The sequence below is a fragment of the Podarcis liolepis genome (assembly GCF_965112155.1).
Source record: "Podarcis liolepis genome assembly, chromosome: 7".
Taxonomy (NCBI): domain Eukaryota; kingdom Metazoa; phylum Chordata; class Lepidosauria; order Squamata; family Lacertidae; genus Podarcis; species Podarcis liolepis.
In genome coordinates this window covers 9,686,253-9,702,533 of record NC_139561.1, presented here as the reverse complement: position 1 = coordinate 9,702,533, position 16,281 = coordinate 9,686,253, and the positions used below count along the sequence as shown (strand labels likewise).

At 47.1% G+C, this 16,281-nt stretch overlaps 1 protein-coding gene across 6 annotated transcripts in view; it reads left to right on the top strand.

Moving 5' to 3' along the window:
* Window positions 1-16,281, top strand: part of HECTD4 (HECT domain E3 ubiquitin protein ligase 4) — a 115,243-nt gene that overhangs the window by 87,673 nt on the left and 11,289 nt on the right. For 3 of the 6 annotated variants that reach the window (XM_083511405.1, XM_083511404.1, XM_083511401.1), the window contains exons 53-68: window positions 243-380; window positions 995-1,131; window positions 1,242-1,402; window positions 2,677-2,858; window positions 3,059-3,264; window positions 4,216-4,346; window positions 4,677-4,882; window positions 5,257-5,436; window positions 7,071-8,374; window positions 9,907-10,114; window positions 11,195-11,418; window positions 11,642-11,793; window positions 13,351-13,454; window positions 14,800-14,923; window positions 15,667-15,857; window positions 16,025-16,171. In XM_083511405.1, the coding sequence (XP_083367531.1) occupies window positions 243-380; window positions 995-1,131; window positions 1,242-1,402; window positions 2,677-2,858; window positions 3,059-3,264; window positions 4,216-4,346; window positions 4,677-4,882; window positions 5,257-5,436; window positions 7,071-8,374; window positions 9,907-10,114; window positions 11,195-11,418; window positions 11,642-11,793; window positions 13,351-13,454; window positions 14,800-14,923; window positions 15,667-15,857; window positions 16,025-16,171 (3,795 nt within the window). Of the gene's footprint in view, window positions 1-242; window positions 381-994; window positions 1,132-1,241; window positions 1,403-2,676; window positions 2,859-3,058; window positions 3,265-4,215; window positions 4,347-4,676; window positions 4,883-5,256; window positions 5,437-7,070; window positions 8,375-9,906; window positions 10,115-11,194; window positions 11,419-11,641; window positions 11,794-13,347; window positions 13,455-14,799; window positions 14,924-15,666; window positions 15,858-16,024; window positions 16,172-16,281 lie in introns of all 6 variants that reach the window. The other 3 variants (XM_083511402.1, XM_083511403.1, XM_083511400.1) reach the window with 1 other exon arrangement.

Genomic DNA, 16,281 nt, shown 5'->3' with positions numbered 1-16,281 from the left:
ACCAGAGTACGCCAGGCACTCCTGTCTTCCACTGCCTCCTGCAGTTTGGTCAAACTCATGCTGGTAGCTTCGATACAGAGCTAGATACTCATAAAAGGTTTTCCACGTTTGCTAGAGATTCTGGCCTGTAGTGACCTGCTCATTCAGCCATTGCCTGAGAAGTCTCGCTCCCAGTGATCCAAACTGCTAGTCTTCAAGCTGTTCCATAGGCTTGCTAAATTGAAGGATGGTCTTTGTTTCAGGAATGGTTGATATAGCCCGGCAAACAGTGGAATTCCTCTATGAGGAAAACGGGGGCATCCCTCGAGACCTGTACCTTCCCACAATTGAGGATATCAAAGACGAAGCCAATAAGTTCACCATTGATAAAGTTCGGAAAGGTACGTTTTGGGAGGGGGGGCGGCCTTTGACCTCGGTTCTCCTTGGGTTAGATTAAGGGTGGATTCAGGGCCTCGCCTTGGATGGCTCCAAACAGAATGAGTGAGCCACCTCCGCTGAGAAGCAGGCAAAGGTCTGCTTGGGGTGGGTGTGCTGCAGTTACTCGTTCACCCACTCGCATCAGCACAACCACCGTTTTGAGGCTGCAGCCATGAAATGTTGGGCGTGGATGTGTGAACACCCACACTCTGTTCCTATAGGCTAGCGAAGCAGAAGGAATTTAGCTGCCATCATAGTTGGAGCTAAGTCAGAGGCCCTGCTTCTCATCACCGTGATCCTGTGCTGCTTTCCCGTAGGTCTTGATGCCAACACAATATGGCAAGAAGACATGGCAGCCAGAGCTGACTTGCTTTATGATAACCGTAAACAACAGACCACAGACTGGGGGATGTACAAGTCCTTATCTACACCTCACACATTTCTAGCTTGGGGTGGTCTGTATAGGCCAGACTTAGGAGCAGCTGCTAGCTTTAGCAAGGGGGCCGCCTCCTTGAGAAGGCCCAGCTTCAACTTACCAAAGATCACAATGTTAAGACCACCTTTCTCTTGGTTTCAGGTCTCACCGTCGTCACCCGCTGCCCAGATAGTAACAACGTGGCCACCAATGCCGTAGGAACAGCCCTGCCTAAGTTTGCTATCCGTGGGATGTTGAAGACATTTGGGCTCCACGGAGTTGTTCTGGACGTTGATTCGGCAAGTGGAAGCTATGTTTAAGCTTGGGTGGGGTGGCTCTGGCGTTTTGGCTACTGTAGCCCGTCACAAAGGCGCAGAGTTGTCAGGTGAAAAACATTTTGTCATTTCAGGTGAATGAGCTTGTCCAGGTAGAGACTTATCTCAGGAGCGAAGGTGTCTTGGTCAGATACTGGTACCCTATTGATATGCTTGAACGACCACCTGCTGGCTATAGGAGGACTGCAACAAATGGCCTGGTCTCTCTGGACAATACAAACATTCAGATTCACAGGTAAATTAAGATCAAAGCATTGGGGAGGGAGCGTGCACCTGAGACCGTTATCCTTGCAGCTACATCCAAGGTCTTTCTGCTGCGGTCCAAGAGGTGTAAAGGTAAAGGTACCCCTCCCCTTACGGGCCAGTCTTGACAGACTCTAGGGTTGTGCGCTCATCTCACTCTAGAGGCCGGGAGCCAGCGCTGTCCACAGACACTTCCGGGTCACGTGGCCAGCGTGACAAAGCTGCTCTGGTGAGCCAGCACCAGCGCAGCACACGGAAATGCCGTTTACCTTCCCGCTATAAAGCGGTACCTATTTATCTAGTTGTACTTAGGGGTGCTTTCGAACTGCTAGGTGGGCAGGAGCTAGGACCGAAAGACGGGAGCTCACCCCACCGCGGGGATTTGAACCGCCGACCATGCGATCGGCAAGTCCTAGACACTCAGGTTTTACCCACAGCACCACCCACGTCCCTCTCCAAGAGGTGTAGCTTTGTGTAATAAAATATTTTCTGACATCTAAAAGAAAACCTGACAGTGTTTATGAAGGACCTTCTTCACCAAAGTTCAACTAACGTTCTGATAATGGTTATTTTCCATTTTTATAGAATGTATGTGATTCTTTTTTAATTTCGCCACTTAACAGTTGTTAATTTCTGTTCATTCTTTTATTAATTCAGGGTTAGTTGATAGTTTTACTCACAAGTCTTCCTGTAACCTGTCCTATTCAGCTGGAGAGGTTTGCCCTTCACTGCCACAGATAGTAAAGGAACAACTATTTCTCAGGAATGAATGCTACACTTTGTCCCTAGATGCTGTTGTAGTGCTGTTTGCTGTCTCTTGGTGCATACCAAAGCAAGCTGTGTTGCAGTGCCATCTAGTGAAAGAATATAAGCAGTACCACACATATTTAGAATACAGTTGAAGGGAAGAGGGGGAAAGTACACACATTTTTCAGTCCTAAGGGATTGCTAATGCCCTAATGCAGCTGATCAGACACAGAGAGATGGCAGTGACAGCTGGTGACCACTAGACCTGGTGGGACTGCTGGGGGTCTGGGGCCCAATGAACCCCACGGGGGTGGCCAAGTACTGTTTTTCTCCCGTTCTTCCCTTGCAAAGCTACTATAGGAATTTAAGCCCTGCAATTTTACAAATAGGACCCAACTAAACTGAAAAACATCTTACTTTGGTTCAGAAGGTTCAGGGACAAAATATTGTGTGTATACAGAGGTTTTTTTTTTTTAAGACCCTTGAAATAAAGTGTTTTCTTTATCTCTCTTTTTACAGAGAACTTTTACGATGTGAAGCTGCACTCGCTAGGCTGTACTGCCGCATGGCTCTTCTAAATATTTTTGCCCCTAAATCTCCTCACATGTTTACTCACCTGTTTCACATCCCTGCCATTCGGGACATCACTCTAGAACACCTCCAGCTGCTATCCAATCAGCTTCTGGCGCCACCTCTTCCTGGTAAAATGGGACTTTTTAAAGCAAATAGTACAGTAGTTTTAACCATATTCATAAATGAGATAGTGTGCACATTTGTTTATTTGTTCAATCAATTCAGTCTTTGTAGCTGTTGAGATCAGTTTGTTCTTGTAATATGATGAAGAGAAAATGGATATCCAAAGATGAGTGAGTTGAGCCATGTCTCCTTTTTCACTTGACAGATGGAACGATCAGCTCCAGCTCTATCCTCCTGGCCCAGTCCCTCCAGCACTGCATACATTCCCAGAACTGCTCAGCCACAGACCTCTTCTACCAAGGCAGTTCCCAAACTGTCCAGGAGTGGCTCACAGTTGCTATTGCTCGGACCCTCCATCAGGGAGAGGAGAGTCTGCTCGATCTGACAAAACAGATCTGTTCCTTCTTGCAGGTAAGTCCCCCCCCCCCGCCCCCAATATCACATTTTAATTTACAGTCGTACCTTGGATCTCAAACGCCTTGGCTCCCAAACAAATAGACTCCCAAACGATCGAAACCTGGAAGTGAGTGTTTCGGTTTCCGAACGATTTTTGGAAGCTGAACGTCCGGCGTGGCTTCTGCGGCTTTTGATTGGCTGCAGGAGCTTCCTGCAGCCAATCAGAAGCCGCGCTTTGGTTTCTGAATGTTTTGGAAGTCGAACGGACTTCTGGAACAGATTCTGATCGACTTCCAAGATACGTCTCTATTATAGTTTCATAAAAAGCATTCTCAAAGCTATTCAGGCTTTTCTTTCTTTGATTAAAATGCCCATTTGCCATCTTGAAATATATTATATGTTGTATTTATGGTAGATCAGAGGAGGCTCTGAAGTAGGTCAGAGGACAAATGACTGCTAGCTATGCTCTCCCTCCAGTGCTGGAGGCATTGTGCCTCTGAATACCAGCTGCTGGACATCACAAATGAGGAGAGCAGTACTGTTTGGCCACTGTGAGAACAAGGTGCTGGACTAGAAGGGCTTTCTTAGACTCCTTCCTTATCCATATGAGAAAAGAGCTGCTGGAGAGGAAAACCCCTTCATCCAGCCCCTGTTCCAAAGAAAGCCAGCCCCTTCCCTTTGAGAAAAGGTCGGGTGATGCTGGAGTCCCTGGCAGGATTGTGCTTTCTGGCTCTTGCTTGTTCCCCTTGTTGGTGAACTATAAGGAAGGGACTGCCTTTTCAGCTCCTCTGTAGCTTAAGAAGGTGGCATCTTCTGACTCCATAAGTTTTTGAGATATAGGGTCTCTCCAGATCAGCTCCAAGCTAGCTAGCCTAGCTCAGCATCAATTTAATTTAGAAATGGTAGAATGGATGGCTGTGTCTCCAACCTCTGGTTTATAACTGTTTAAAAAACTCTGCTTTTCAGAATGCTCCCGAACAGTTCCCATCTGAAGAGTTTCCCATTTCTGAATCCAAAGTCAACATGGACGTGAACTTCCCTGGCGCAGCCTTTATAGTTGTGTCCTGTAAGGAAAGTCAGTCTGGATTCCGCAAAGAGTAAGTCTCTGCGAGCAAAGAGAATGAGGGTGGAGGGAAAGCGGCTTTAAAAATCTACCTGCCCACCAAAGAATTCCAAAATACTGATTTTCCCTCCCCCAAGCCACACCACGGTTACAGAAAGGGAGAAGCGTATGTCATGATAATGACAGTATCTTGTACAATGTCACTAGCGATACAGTCCTGTTGCCTTACAGAGCAACTCAGGTGACATGATAAATCCCTGCCCCCAAGGAGCTTTCAAAGGAATTGAAGATGAGACTACTGGGTCTGTTTTCTTGAAAGCTTCTTGTGCTGCACTGCTAGCAAACCTTCCTTTTTGTTCTGTAGCTCCTCGCTTTATAAGGCTCCCTGGGCTCGGATTCTTGTTTATGGCCTTGGTCACAAAGTGAAGAGGAGTGGCCAGCTGAACCTCATTGAGGCTGTGTGCTACCCTCGAGATGCTTCTCCAACCAACACAGGCTTGACGCCACCCCCCACAACCAATCAGTATCCTTCCGTCATCATATCCACAGACAAGGTCCACATCAAACTTGGTAAGATTTAAAATGCACACACAAAAGCATCTTTGGAATAGGGATTGATAACTGCAGCAGTAGATCATAGCTGCATGTCATGAATAGAGGCTGGAGCAATATTGTTCAGGATCTGAGATACTAGCTTGAGAGATCTTAATTTACCCAAGAGCTATTCTCATCATGTTACAATTGATTTTTTAAAACCCCACTCTTTAAACCTTGCCTTTGAGAATTCTGGAGGTACCCATTGCTCAAGGATTTTTCCTTGGGGAAGCTAAAGGGGTGGGGGCTGATTTTTCTTTACCGCAAGTCTCCTTTTTAATAATGTGTATAACACCATTGCTGAAAGCGAACTTCAGCGGCTACTCTTATTTCTGTGGGTCTCATTCAAGGAGTGTCGCCGCCTCCTGGAGCTGTGCTCATCCTGCACTCCCTTCCCCTGGAATTTCCCCTGGCGATGGCATTTGCAGAGCAGCTGCTGACCTGGAAACTCGAGAATGGCGACGGAAAATCTGAAGAGGAGCTGGACACAATCCCTGCCTCAGTTCTCTTGCAAGTGGTGGAAATCCTTGGTGAGAATGGAGCTCCTTGTTGTACACAAACAACCATGGGTGGGGAAATAGAATAATGTTTTGGAAACTACAGTGACAAAACGGCCCCAATGCCATGAGCTTAAAAAAACATTAAGACAATGTGCCACCCTGTGGCCACCTCCCTGCTGGGCTGCCCAGAGTTAAAAGCCCCAGTTGGACGCAGCAGAGATCTGAAATGTACGTGGATTTCTTTCTTTCTTTCTTTCTTTCTTTCTTTCTTTCTTTCTTCCTTCCTTCCTTCCTTCCTTCCTTCCTTCCTTCCTTCCTTCCTTCCTTCCTTTCTTTCTTTCTTTCCTTCCTTCCTTCCTTCCTTCCTTCCTTTCCTTCCTTCCTTCCTTTCTTTCTTCCCTTCCTTCCTTCCTTCCTTCCTTCCTTCCTTCCTTCCTTCCTTTCTCTCTCTCTCTCTCTCTCTCTCTCTCTCTCTCTCTCTCTCTCTCTTTCCCCCATCCCCTTCCCCTCTTTTTGGTAATGGTAATGATGAATGGCAAATAAGGAGAATAAGGAGAATTAGCAGTTTGTAGGATTTAGGATTCCAGTTCTGGTGAATAGGCTTTGGTCCATTTCAGTGCCCTGTTAAAGAGACCCAATTCCTGCCACCCAGAAACCTACACTATGCAACCAACATCCATGGCTCTGGGGAGGCACAACACCAGCTACCTTATTACTCCATAAGGCGCACCTGACGATAAGGCGCACTTAGTTTTTAGAGGGGGAACTCAAGAAAAAAAATATTATTTAAAGGGAGTGCTGAGCAGAGTGTGTATGCATCCCAGGCTCTGCTCAGCGCTCCCTTTCACGAGCCGTGTGGAGTGTGTGTGTGGCTCTTGGGGGCTTCTCCCTCCTTGGGGAAAAGCCCCCAAGAGCCCCACCTCGTAGAAAAGCCCACAGCAGCCGCGCACCCTTTAAGGAGCGCGCGGCTTCTGCGAGCTTTTTTACGAGCTGGGAGAAGGGACTGACGCAGCCAGCCAGCCCCTTCTCCCTCCTCAGGGAAAAGCCCCCAAGAGCGGCACGCTCTTTAAAGGGTGCGCGGCTCCTGCGGGCTTTTTTACAAGGTGGGAGAAGGGACTGACGTGGCTAGTCAGTCTCTTCTCCCTCCTGGGGTAAAGCCCGCAAGAGTCACACAGAGCTTGTGTGCGGCTCTTGGGGGCTTTTCCCACCTGCCTCCCCCCTGCATTCGCTCCATAAGACACACACACATTTTCCCTTGCTTTTTAGGAGGGAAAAAGTGTGTCTTATGGAGCGAAAAATACAGTATGTCCTATAACATGGCATCTTTTGAGCTCTGGGGAGGCCCAGAGTCTCTGCTCCTGCTTTTCCTTGGTAACAATAAGACTTGGTTTTTTAATGCATGCAGGCTGGAGGCGAGCACTCTTGACATGGCTAGCTAAGGATGGGGTGCTGTCTTTGCAGCTTCCACACAAGCTGGAGCAAAAGAGCATATTCCATTTTAGGCTGCTAATCTCTAAACTTACTTATAAATAGTAGTACATTCTGCTGTAAATGCTGTAACCCCCATTGAGTTTTCTTTTTTTACAGTCAAGTTGTGTATAAATTTTATGAAATAAGTAAATAAAAAAAAAACCTGACTCCCCATTCTGTTTGCACATTTCTAGGGAATTTCCTGTGGACAATCAACATGGCAGCCTGTGTGAAGGAACTGCTCTTTCATCTCCTAGCTGAATTGCTTCGCAAAATTCATGGGCTAGAGCAGAAGAAGAACCCAGCAGGGTTGTCCTCCTCCATTGCACTTCAGCTCAACCCTTGCCTGGCCATGCTGATGGCTCTCCAGTCAGAACTGCACAGGTTGTACGATGAAGAAACCCAAAACTGGGCATCTGGAAATGCTTGTGGCGGGTCTGGGGTTGGAGGAGCTGACCAGGGGAGATTTTCCACTTACTTTCATGCTCTGATGGAGGTCTGCCTGGCCGTGGCAGAAGTAACCTTGCCGATCAACATGAGCATCACAGCCAATGTGATGTCCTCGACCAGCGGCCCAAATCTAAGCGATTCTTCCTCCTCCTCTTCGTCGTCTCCTGGGCAGACCCCGCAGAGCCCAAGCCTCCTGTCAAAGAGGAAAAAGGTTAAAATGAAGCGAGAGAAGACGACATCTTCAGGGAAGCGGACTTCATCCCGAGCTGCCGAAACGGACACCGCTCTGTTGAGCATCGGCGGGAGCAAGCCAGAGGACATGTTGTGGTTCCATCGGGCGCTCACCTTGCTGATAATCCTCAGGCATCTAACAAAGAAGGATCCCCAGGGGCTGGGCGTGACCAATGATGCCGTGGCTGATGCTTGCCAGGCCTTGGTTGGGACAACTGCTCACAGCCGCTTGCTGGTGATTTCAGGGATCCCCACCCACTTGGAGGAAGGTACTGTGCGGAGCGCCATCCGCAAGGCCTGCAATGCCCACGGCGGTGTCTTCAAAGATGAGATCTACATTCCAGTCCAGGAGGAGGAGCCTAAGAAAACCAAGGACAAAGCGGAGGGAGGGGAATGTAAGACCGAGATGGACAAGCCTGTGGTCTCCAGCAGCGTGGACAGCTTGGACATCAGCAGCTCCAGCAGCGTCACGCCTGCCATGAGCATCAGTGCCTCTGCTTCCACCAGCCAAGCCTCTCTTTGTAGCTCCCAGGGGATCTCGCGGACCATTAGCGATATCTCTGTAGACCAGTTTCAAGCTGGCCTGGAGATGGTCATTCCGCCTGGGTTGCTGGAGCCACATGTGGTTTCCAGCCAGGAGAGTTTAGACCTTTCACTCTGCAGCACTGGGAGTCTGGGCAGCCTGGGGAGTCTCGGGGAGCAGCTTGACAATGTGGAAACAGCATCGGTGTCGGATGTCGGGTCTATGTACACTGTTACATCTCTGGACAGCCAGCCGGTTGCCCCGTGGCCCATCAAGGGCTTTGCAGTTGTGGAGGTAATTGTTTTCCACAGAAGAAGGTATAGCGGTAGGGGAGCCAACCCTTTAGGGTAGCCTTACTAGCCCTTGGAGACCTGCCCTGTTCCTCTTTATCAGCTTCCACCACCCTTTTATGTGTCACCTAGGGCAAGGAGGCAGGATTCCCACTTTTTAAAAGGTGGTCTCCATGAGAGTGAGGAAACAGCCAGCCGAATTCCATATATATTGGTGTTATCACCAGGTTTTTCCTGTGTGGCGCCAGCGTGGTGTAGTGGTTAAGAGCGGTGGACTCGTAATCTGGGGAACCGGGTTCGCTTCCCCGCTTCTCCACATGCAGCTGCTAGGTGACCTTGGGCTAGTCACACTTCTCTGAAGTCTCTCAGCCCCACTTATCTCACAGAGTGTTTGTTGTGGGGGAGGAAGGGAAAGGAATGTTAGCCACTTTGAGACTCCTTCGGGTAGTGATAAAGCAGGATATCAAATCCAAACTCTTCTTCTTCTTCTGTCATTGCAAGATAGATCTTGGCAAGAAGGATGTGTCTCCTCTGCTTATACATGATGGGGGGCCTGGGTAATCTTAACATGACAGACAAGGGATAGCATAATTGCACCACAGCAGGTTGATCTGGATAGGAGAAGCTGACACTATTGACACAGATTGTACAATTAGTTGTAACTTGGGTACCTCTTAGTGTGGAGTGCAAGTTACCTGTTCCATGCAGCAGGGAGGGAAAGGAGACGTGCATCCATTTCTCTTGAGTCACAACAAACCGCATCGCATTTGGAGGCTTTGCATGTATGTCAGACAAAACAGCAAAGAGACTCTATGATTCCGTAAAGATTAATTTGTTCTACTATGAAAAAGCTGAGGATGGAAGAGTTCATGAGTCTATCTGTTTAACTAAAGCTGCCTTACGAAAGCAGCTCAGGCTACAATGAATTAGCCTATAAGGTGCCACAGAACTCTTTGCTGTGTTTTCATGCAGCTATCTAACATGATGTGAGAATGGGCCGTAGCCAGACTTTGGTTCATCTCAGTGGATCCTAGGCCTGGCTAAAAAGTAATAATGGTGGCTCTCCTGGCTTGTAAGCTGAGGTATATTTCAATGCAAAAGATATTACTATATTGGTACCCAGCCATCTTAAAATGGACTGTGGTGATGCAGCTGTTTAATTTCATTTGCATAGTATTCTTATTATTTATTATTAACAAATTTCTTACCAGCACTTCACCATAAAGTCAAAGTGCAGATTACAGCACTGTAAAAATACAACATTAAATTAGATTAAAACAATTCGCAGTTGGGTGGGTCCTAAAATATATAATAGGTTCTTCATCTTGTTTTGGTTTTGGTTTTTTTGCAGAATTTGGGATTTGGAAGAGGCAGAGCAGATTGATTATGTCAGAAGTGAGTGGGAAAGGGTAGGGGAGGATGTAAAGCAGGTCAAGAATTCAGAGTCATAAGATCAAAAGAAGCATTAGCCATTGATTGAAAAGAACTCATTTACCTTCATAAATTTACCTAGATGTTTGTGTTTGTTGAAAATAGATACGATCCCGGGCCAAGATAGAAAAGATCCGAGCCAGCTTATTTAACAGCAGCGATTTGATTGGCTTGTCGAGTCTGGATGGAGAGGATGAGCTCATGGAAATGTCGACGGAGGAGATTTTAACTGTCTCAACTGTGAATCAGAGTTTGTTTGATACACAAGGGAGTCCTGCACTTGAAGACTATTTCAATGACAAGACCATCAAAGGTGTGTGTTCAGTTATGTTTTGAAAGCACTTTGCACTCATGCTACATGTGTCTTATGCGTGTCTGAGAAACAGACCTTCATTTCATTTCATTGGGGTTTGTGCAAGAGGTTTTGCTGCCATTGTGAGGTGAGCCACATTCATGGCACTGCTGGAGTTCAGTTATCCAGACTGTTAAGCTGCGGCCCGATGTTAGACTACAAGTCCTCTCTTCCCTAATCTTTGACTTCGCTGGCCAAGACTGATGGGAATTGAAGCCCAATGCCACAGCCTTTCACAAGAGATACAAGAAGCACACGTTTTCTGGCAGCGATTAACGAATTGAACACCCATTAAATAGTCTTCAGGCCTAGTTCTTAAAAAGATGGGTTTAAGTGTTGGATAAACAAGAAGAAAGCTGTTTTAATAATAATAATAATAATAATAATAATAATAATAATAATAATAATAATAATATATCTTTATTGTCATTGCCCCCTCTCGGGGACAACGAAATTACTTGGCTGCTCCATCCACCCAGGTAGGGCACTCCACACAAAATCAAATCAACTATAAAAACACTAATTAAAACAATACAGTATAAAACAGCAAGGAAGATTAGATGACTTTCAAAGTCCAGGCTTCCCATTCAGGGCCGAGATCGCTCTGGGGAAGAAGCTGTTCTTAAGACGGCTTGTTCTTGTCTTCATCGTCCTGTATCTCCGTCCCGACGGCAGGAGCTCGAAGAGACAGTGACCAGGATGCTTTTGTACTGGCTTTTGTTTTATTTTTTTTAAGAAAAATATTTTGCAGCTAATTGCTGCACAGTTAATTGCTGCACAAATTGCTGCACAGTTAATTGCAGCACATTACAAACTTGTGTATCAACAAATAAACATGAACCATAATGCAATACAAAAGCTAATTGTTCATTCTGTTGACAAAATTACAATAGACAGCCTGGCCTCTGCACAGAAATGTGAAAAACCGACACAAGAGTAACCTGAGTCCTTAATGCAGTGGGTCTTTCCACAAGTTTCCATGTGTTTGGTCTTGTACTGGCTCTGTCCTATGGCCGTTCTTAATATTTTGACTTCCCTCAGGTGACAAACTTGTGCCAGGTGCCCGCGAAGTCCTCACGGAAATATTTAAAAGCTGCCTCCATTCTGAGCAAATGCTGAGCTTGACACCTGCAAAACCGACCAAAGTGGCAGAGATTTACCTCAGCAAAGAGCAGATTAATGCCCAGACGCCAGGAAACCTGCTGCACACCTTCTTCACCAATGTCCGCCCCCCAAAGAAAGTTCTTGAGGATCAGCTCACCCAGGTTGGCATGAAATGTTGCATTGCTCTGCTCTGTGCTTTAGTGGCAGCTGTGCCCAAAAGGGAAGCTCTGCGACTAGGGGAAATATTTCTTTTGTGTTTCCTTGTGTGAACCCTTTTCCTCCTGATCTCAGGAGCCCACTTGTGGGGGCTTCTTTCTGGCCAATGTGCTCAGCCTTGCCTGATAAGTTGCAGCCCTCACCGTTCTTTCCTTCTGTGCTTTGAAGATCCTGAGAAAATACGGGGCTCCCAAGCCAAAGTTTGACAAGAGCAAGTACAACAAGGCTGGCAAAGAGCAGCACCCGGTGAAAGTTGTGAGCACCAAGCGGCCCGTCACAAAACCCCCCGCCAAGGAGAAAGCAGTGCTCAACAGTGTCAGGTGAGATCCTTTGACCACTCTGGCTACGCTCCCAACGCTTTTCACGCAGCTGCCCTTTGAAGCGCCTCTCGGTTTGGCACTTCGGTCCCCAACTGGAAATGCAGGAAGTGGCTTAAGGGGAAGCGGACACGGGGGACGGGGACGGACGCACTAAAAGTCATGCACGGCGTGAAAGCCATCCACTGAGTCAAAGCCTCTTTCTGGATTTGGTCTGGCACGCCTTGCATAGAACCATAGAATCATAGAGTTGGAATAGACCACAAGGGCCATCGAGTCCAACCCCCACTGCTTTGAGGACTTTTGTTTAAAATTTGGTGAATAATAATAATAATAATAATAATAATAATAATAATAATAATATAATTTTTATTTATACCCCACCCTCCCCAGCCAAGGCCGGCTCAGGGCGGCTAACAAGCAATAATAAAAACAAGTTGAATGAATACAACTTAAAAAACAACATTAAAATATTGAAACATTAAAATATTAATATGTAGCCTCATCGCAGGAGGAGAAAGGAAAAGAAAAAAGAAAGAGGGGGAGGGAATCAAATTGGCTCCAAGCCAAAGGTCAGGCGGAACAACTCTGTCTTACAGGCCCTGCGGAAAGAAATCAGATCCTGCAGGGCCCTGGTCTCATGAGACAGAGCGTTCCACCAGGCCGGAGCCAGAGTTAAAAAGGCCCTGTCTCTGGTTGAAGCTAATCTAACTTCCTTAGGGCCCGGGACCACTAGGGTGTTGCTATTTATGGACCTTGAGGCTCTCCGTGGGGCATACCGGGAGAGGCGGTCCCGTAGGTACGAGGGACCTAGGCCAAGAAGGGTTTTAAAGGTCAAAAGCAGCACCTTAAACCTGACCCTGTACTCCACCGGGAGCCAGTGCCGCTGGAAAAGCACTGGGTGAATATGCTCCCATGGCAGAGACCCCGTGGGGAGCCTCGCTGCAGCATTCTGCATCACTCCTGAGTTTCTGGGACAGCTTCAAGGGCAGCCCCGTGTAGAGCGAATTACAGTAGTCAAGCCTCGAGGTGACCGTCGCATCCTGAAGGTGCACGTCTTTATCCTGGCCTTTGACCCCTGAAGTGTGTTTTCAGGACCCACCCTATCCCTGTGACGGTTTTCACTGTTTTTAATACTGAATTTTAAATTGTCATAACCCTCCCCGGGACCTGCTAGAGTAATAAGTTTGATTATGATGATACAGTGGTACCTCGGTTTTCGAATGGAATCCCTTCCGAAACGTTTGAAAACCGAGGTGCGGCTTCCCATTGGTTGCGAGAGCTTCTTGCACTCAGCGGAAGCTGCATCACACGTTCGGGTTCTGAAAAACGTTAAAAAACGGAAGCATTTACTTCAGGTTTTTGGCATTTGAGAACCGAAACGTACGACAACGGAGGTGTTTGGAAACCGAGGTACCACTGTACTTTAACAACAACAACAATAATTCATCATTCTGGGTATTTTCTGGGACTTTAGAAATGCTTTGAATTATCTCTGTGTTCTATATAATTGCTTTGCACAAGTACTCTCTGACGTGAAGGTTTTCCTCACATTAGCAGGACTGCTTTGAGTGAGAAGAAGCCGACTGTGAAGCCCAAATCCCCAGAGAAAAGCAAGCCTGAGGAAAAGGACCATGACAAGTCTCCCACAAAGAAACAGGAGGGTAGCTGCCGGTTTTCTCTTTTAGGCCTCTGCAGAAACACTCTGCCCAGTTGCTTCTCTCAGCGAGATAAGTGAAAAATACTTTCCAGGCAACACATTTGCAGCATCTAAAGTGCCCCTTTGTGCAAAAGATGGAAATGTCAGCCAGCACTGGCTTACATTCTGGGTGCTATAAGCTCATCTGGGTTCATACACGTTCATTCAGAAGAGAGTTCCTCCAGCACCACTATATATTTGCAACAAGTGAATGTACATAGGACTTAGGAAGCATGTAACGTCCCAGTCCTTATCTTAGATGCCTTTACAACAACAAAATAGCCATTCCCCATTTTCCAGGGTGAGAGCAAGTGGTTTGCTCAAGGTCAAGCCAAGGAACTGGTGGCTGAGCCAGGAGTTGGCTCTGTTTGCTGGCCCTGTCATAGAGGGGCCAGAATGCTCCAGTGCTGAGCACCTTAGGAGCAGGGTTTTATGCAGGTTGTGCCTGTGCTTATTTCACAACCCATAAACGTTTCTTTGGTTTTTATTTACATATTTATAAATACATTATCACAAAACAGTAATGATTGCAAATTATCAGAAAAGGAGGAGTAAAATGTACGCAAGAATCAAATGTTAGTTTGGTCCCTTTAACCCAGTGGTTCTCAACCTGTGGGTCCCCAGATGTTGTTGGACTACAACTCCCATCATCCCTGAGCTCTGGCCTTGCTAGCTAGGGGTGATGGGAGTTGTAGTTCAACAACATCTGGGGACCCACAGGTTGAGAAGGGCTGCCAGTATAAACCTTCCCTTTGGACGTCTTTTTAGGAGTTTGGTTTTTTAAAAAAATACAAAAACAGCTAGGAGAGGCTGTTGCAATGGTGTGACCTGGGTCCAGAATCTTGAAAAGTCACCCCTTCTATTGTCTACTGCACAGGATTGCCTCAATGCCCTAAGATGGTCAGAAAAGGTCTTGCTTTGAGTATTATCACCACCAGTTTGAGTGGCCCCCTCTGTATATAACTTTCTAATAAGCCATGTCACTTGCAGTTGCCTGGAGAGCCTTTGCAGCATAGCATGTCCTGCTATCTTTATTTTCAACATCTGGATTAGATTTATTCCTTCTTCTTTGGTGTGGCCCTTACACTTTACTGCCTTGAAATTATTTCATTGCATAATTAAAAATTTTCACATGAATGCCATTTGAGAGCTTGTGTTACAAGCTAGAATAGAAGGAGAGGTGTTTTAACTTGAATAACTAGATGCTGAGTGGGGGAAATGACTTGTTAGAGCAGTGGGGAGTCTGCATCTCCCCCCCCCCACTCCCCACAATCACTGAATACTTTCTTTCCCTTTCACACCCATTTCAGTTCCTGAAGAGAAGTACCTGACACTAGATGGATTTCACAGATTTGTCATTGACCGGGCAAAACAGGACATCCGTAGCGTGTGGCGAGCCATTTTGTCATGTGGTTATGACCTTCATTTTGAAAGGTAAAGAATTGGCTTTCTTCTCCACACTCCCCCTGTGGCGATCACACAGGATCCCAGGACGTTTCACCGTCTATTGATTCCTGTGCCACCACTTTATTTCTCACTGCCACCACCCAGGCCCTACCTGGGACAATACTGAGTCCAGTCAGGGTTAAATTGAAACATAAACTTCTGTTTATTTATTGCAGTTTAACAAGCGTATGGTTTCATAAACGGTATTGGTCAATCACATTCATGGGGTACCTATCCAAACCTATAACTTCCGCTACCTGCTCTCACTCACTAAATATCTCAGATATTCCTAGCCCCTAACTGTTCCTGACTCAGCTTATTTTGCTACATGCGCTGCTCTGGTTCTCCAGAAGCGGCTTAGTCATGCTGGCCACATGACCCGGAAGCTGTACGGCTACCCACAGACTCTATCCCAACTCACTCCCACTCCAACCAGCCACCCAACTCCCAACGAAGTCCTCTACCGACTCCTTCCTTTGCCCCTCCCAGAGCTGGTTTTATAGTCCCACTGACTCCACCCCCCTGGGTCCTGACTGGGCAACCTGTTTAACTATTTCACCTCCAGCACTCTCTCATATATGTTAACGTCCCCCCCCCAAAAAAAAATCTTTTGCAAAAGAGGAGCTGAATGCCACTCAACTCACACCTGCCCCATCAAGAGGTGAATGGTTGAAAACATTTGTTATGATGCACGTGCTCAACAACTGTTCAATCTGCCCCTGTTCCTCCAGGTGTGCCTGCATCGATGCCAGACATGCCCAGAAAGCATCCCGCAAGTGGTGCTTGGAAATGGACGTCGCCCTGGTTCAGTACATTAACCGGCTCTGCCGCCACCTGGCAATTACGCCGGCTCGGCTGCACCCACATGAAGTGTACTTGGACCCAGCTGACACTGCTGACCCGCGCGTTTCCTGCCTGCTGAGTATGTGTGAAGTTCTGAGCTGTGGGTCCTTCTTCCTCCCAGATACTGGGTGCCTGGACCAGTTTTGGGGGCAGGTGTGCTGAGGAGCTCATGGCCCGGCTGGGAATGCCTTTATCCTTTGTCTCATCCCCTTCCTCTCAGTTCCTGACATCTCTGTTCAATTGCAGACGTCCCCATTGAAAGCCTCCGCCTGCGCTTTGCTCTACTCCAGTCTCTCAACACCACTTTGGAGACGTTCTTCCTACCGCTAGTGGAGCTCCGGCAAACGGAAATGTACACCAACAGCATTGCAGCGCTTCTCCAAGAGGCCAAAGGTCAGGGCTTCTCATGGACTAGGTGGCCGGGTGATCCCTGGAGGGTTATAATAATAATCCTATTGCTAACGCAGGAAACTAAAATCATGTCGTTCCCACCACTAGAAAGT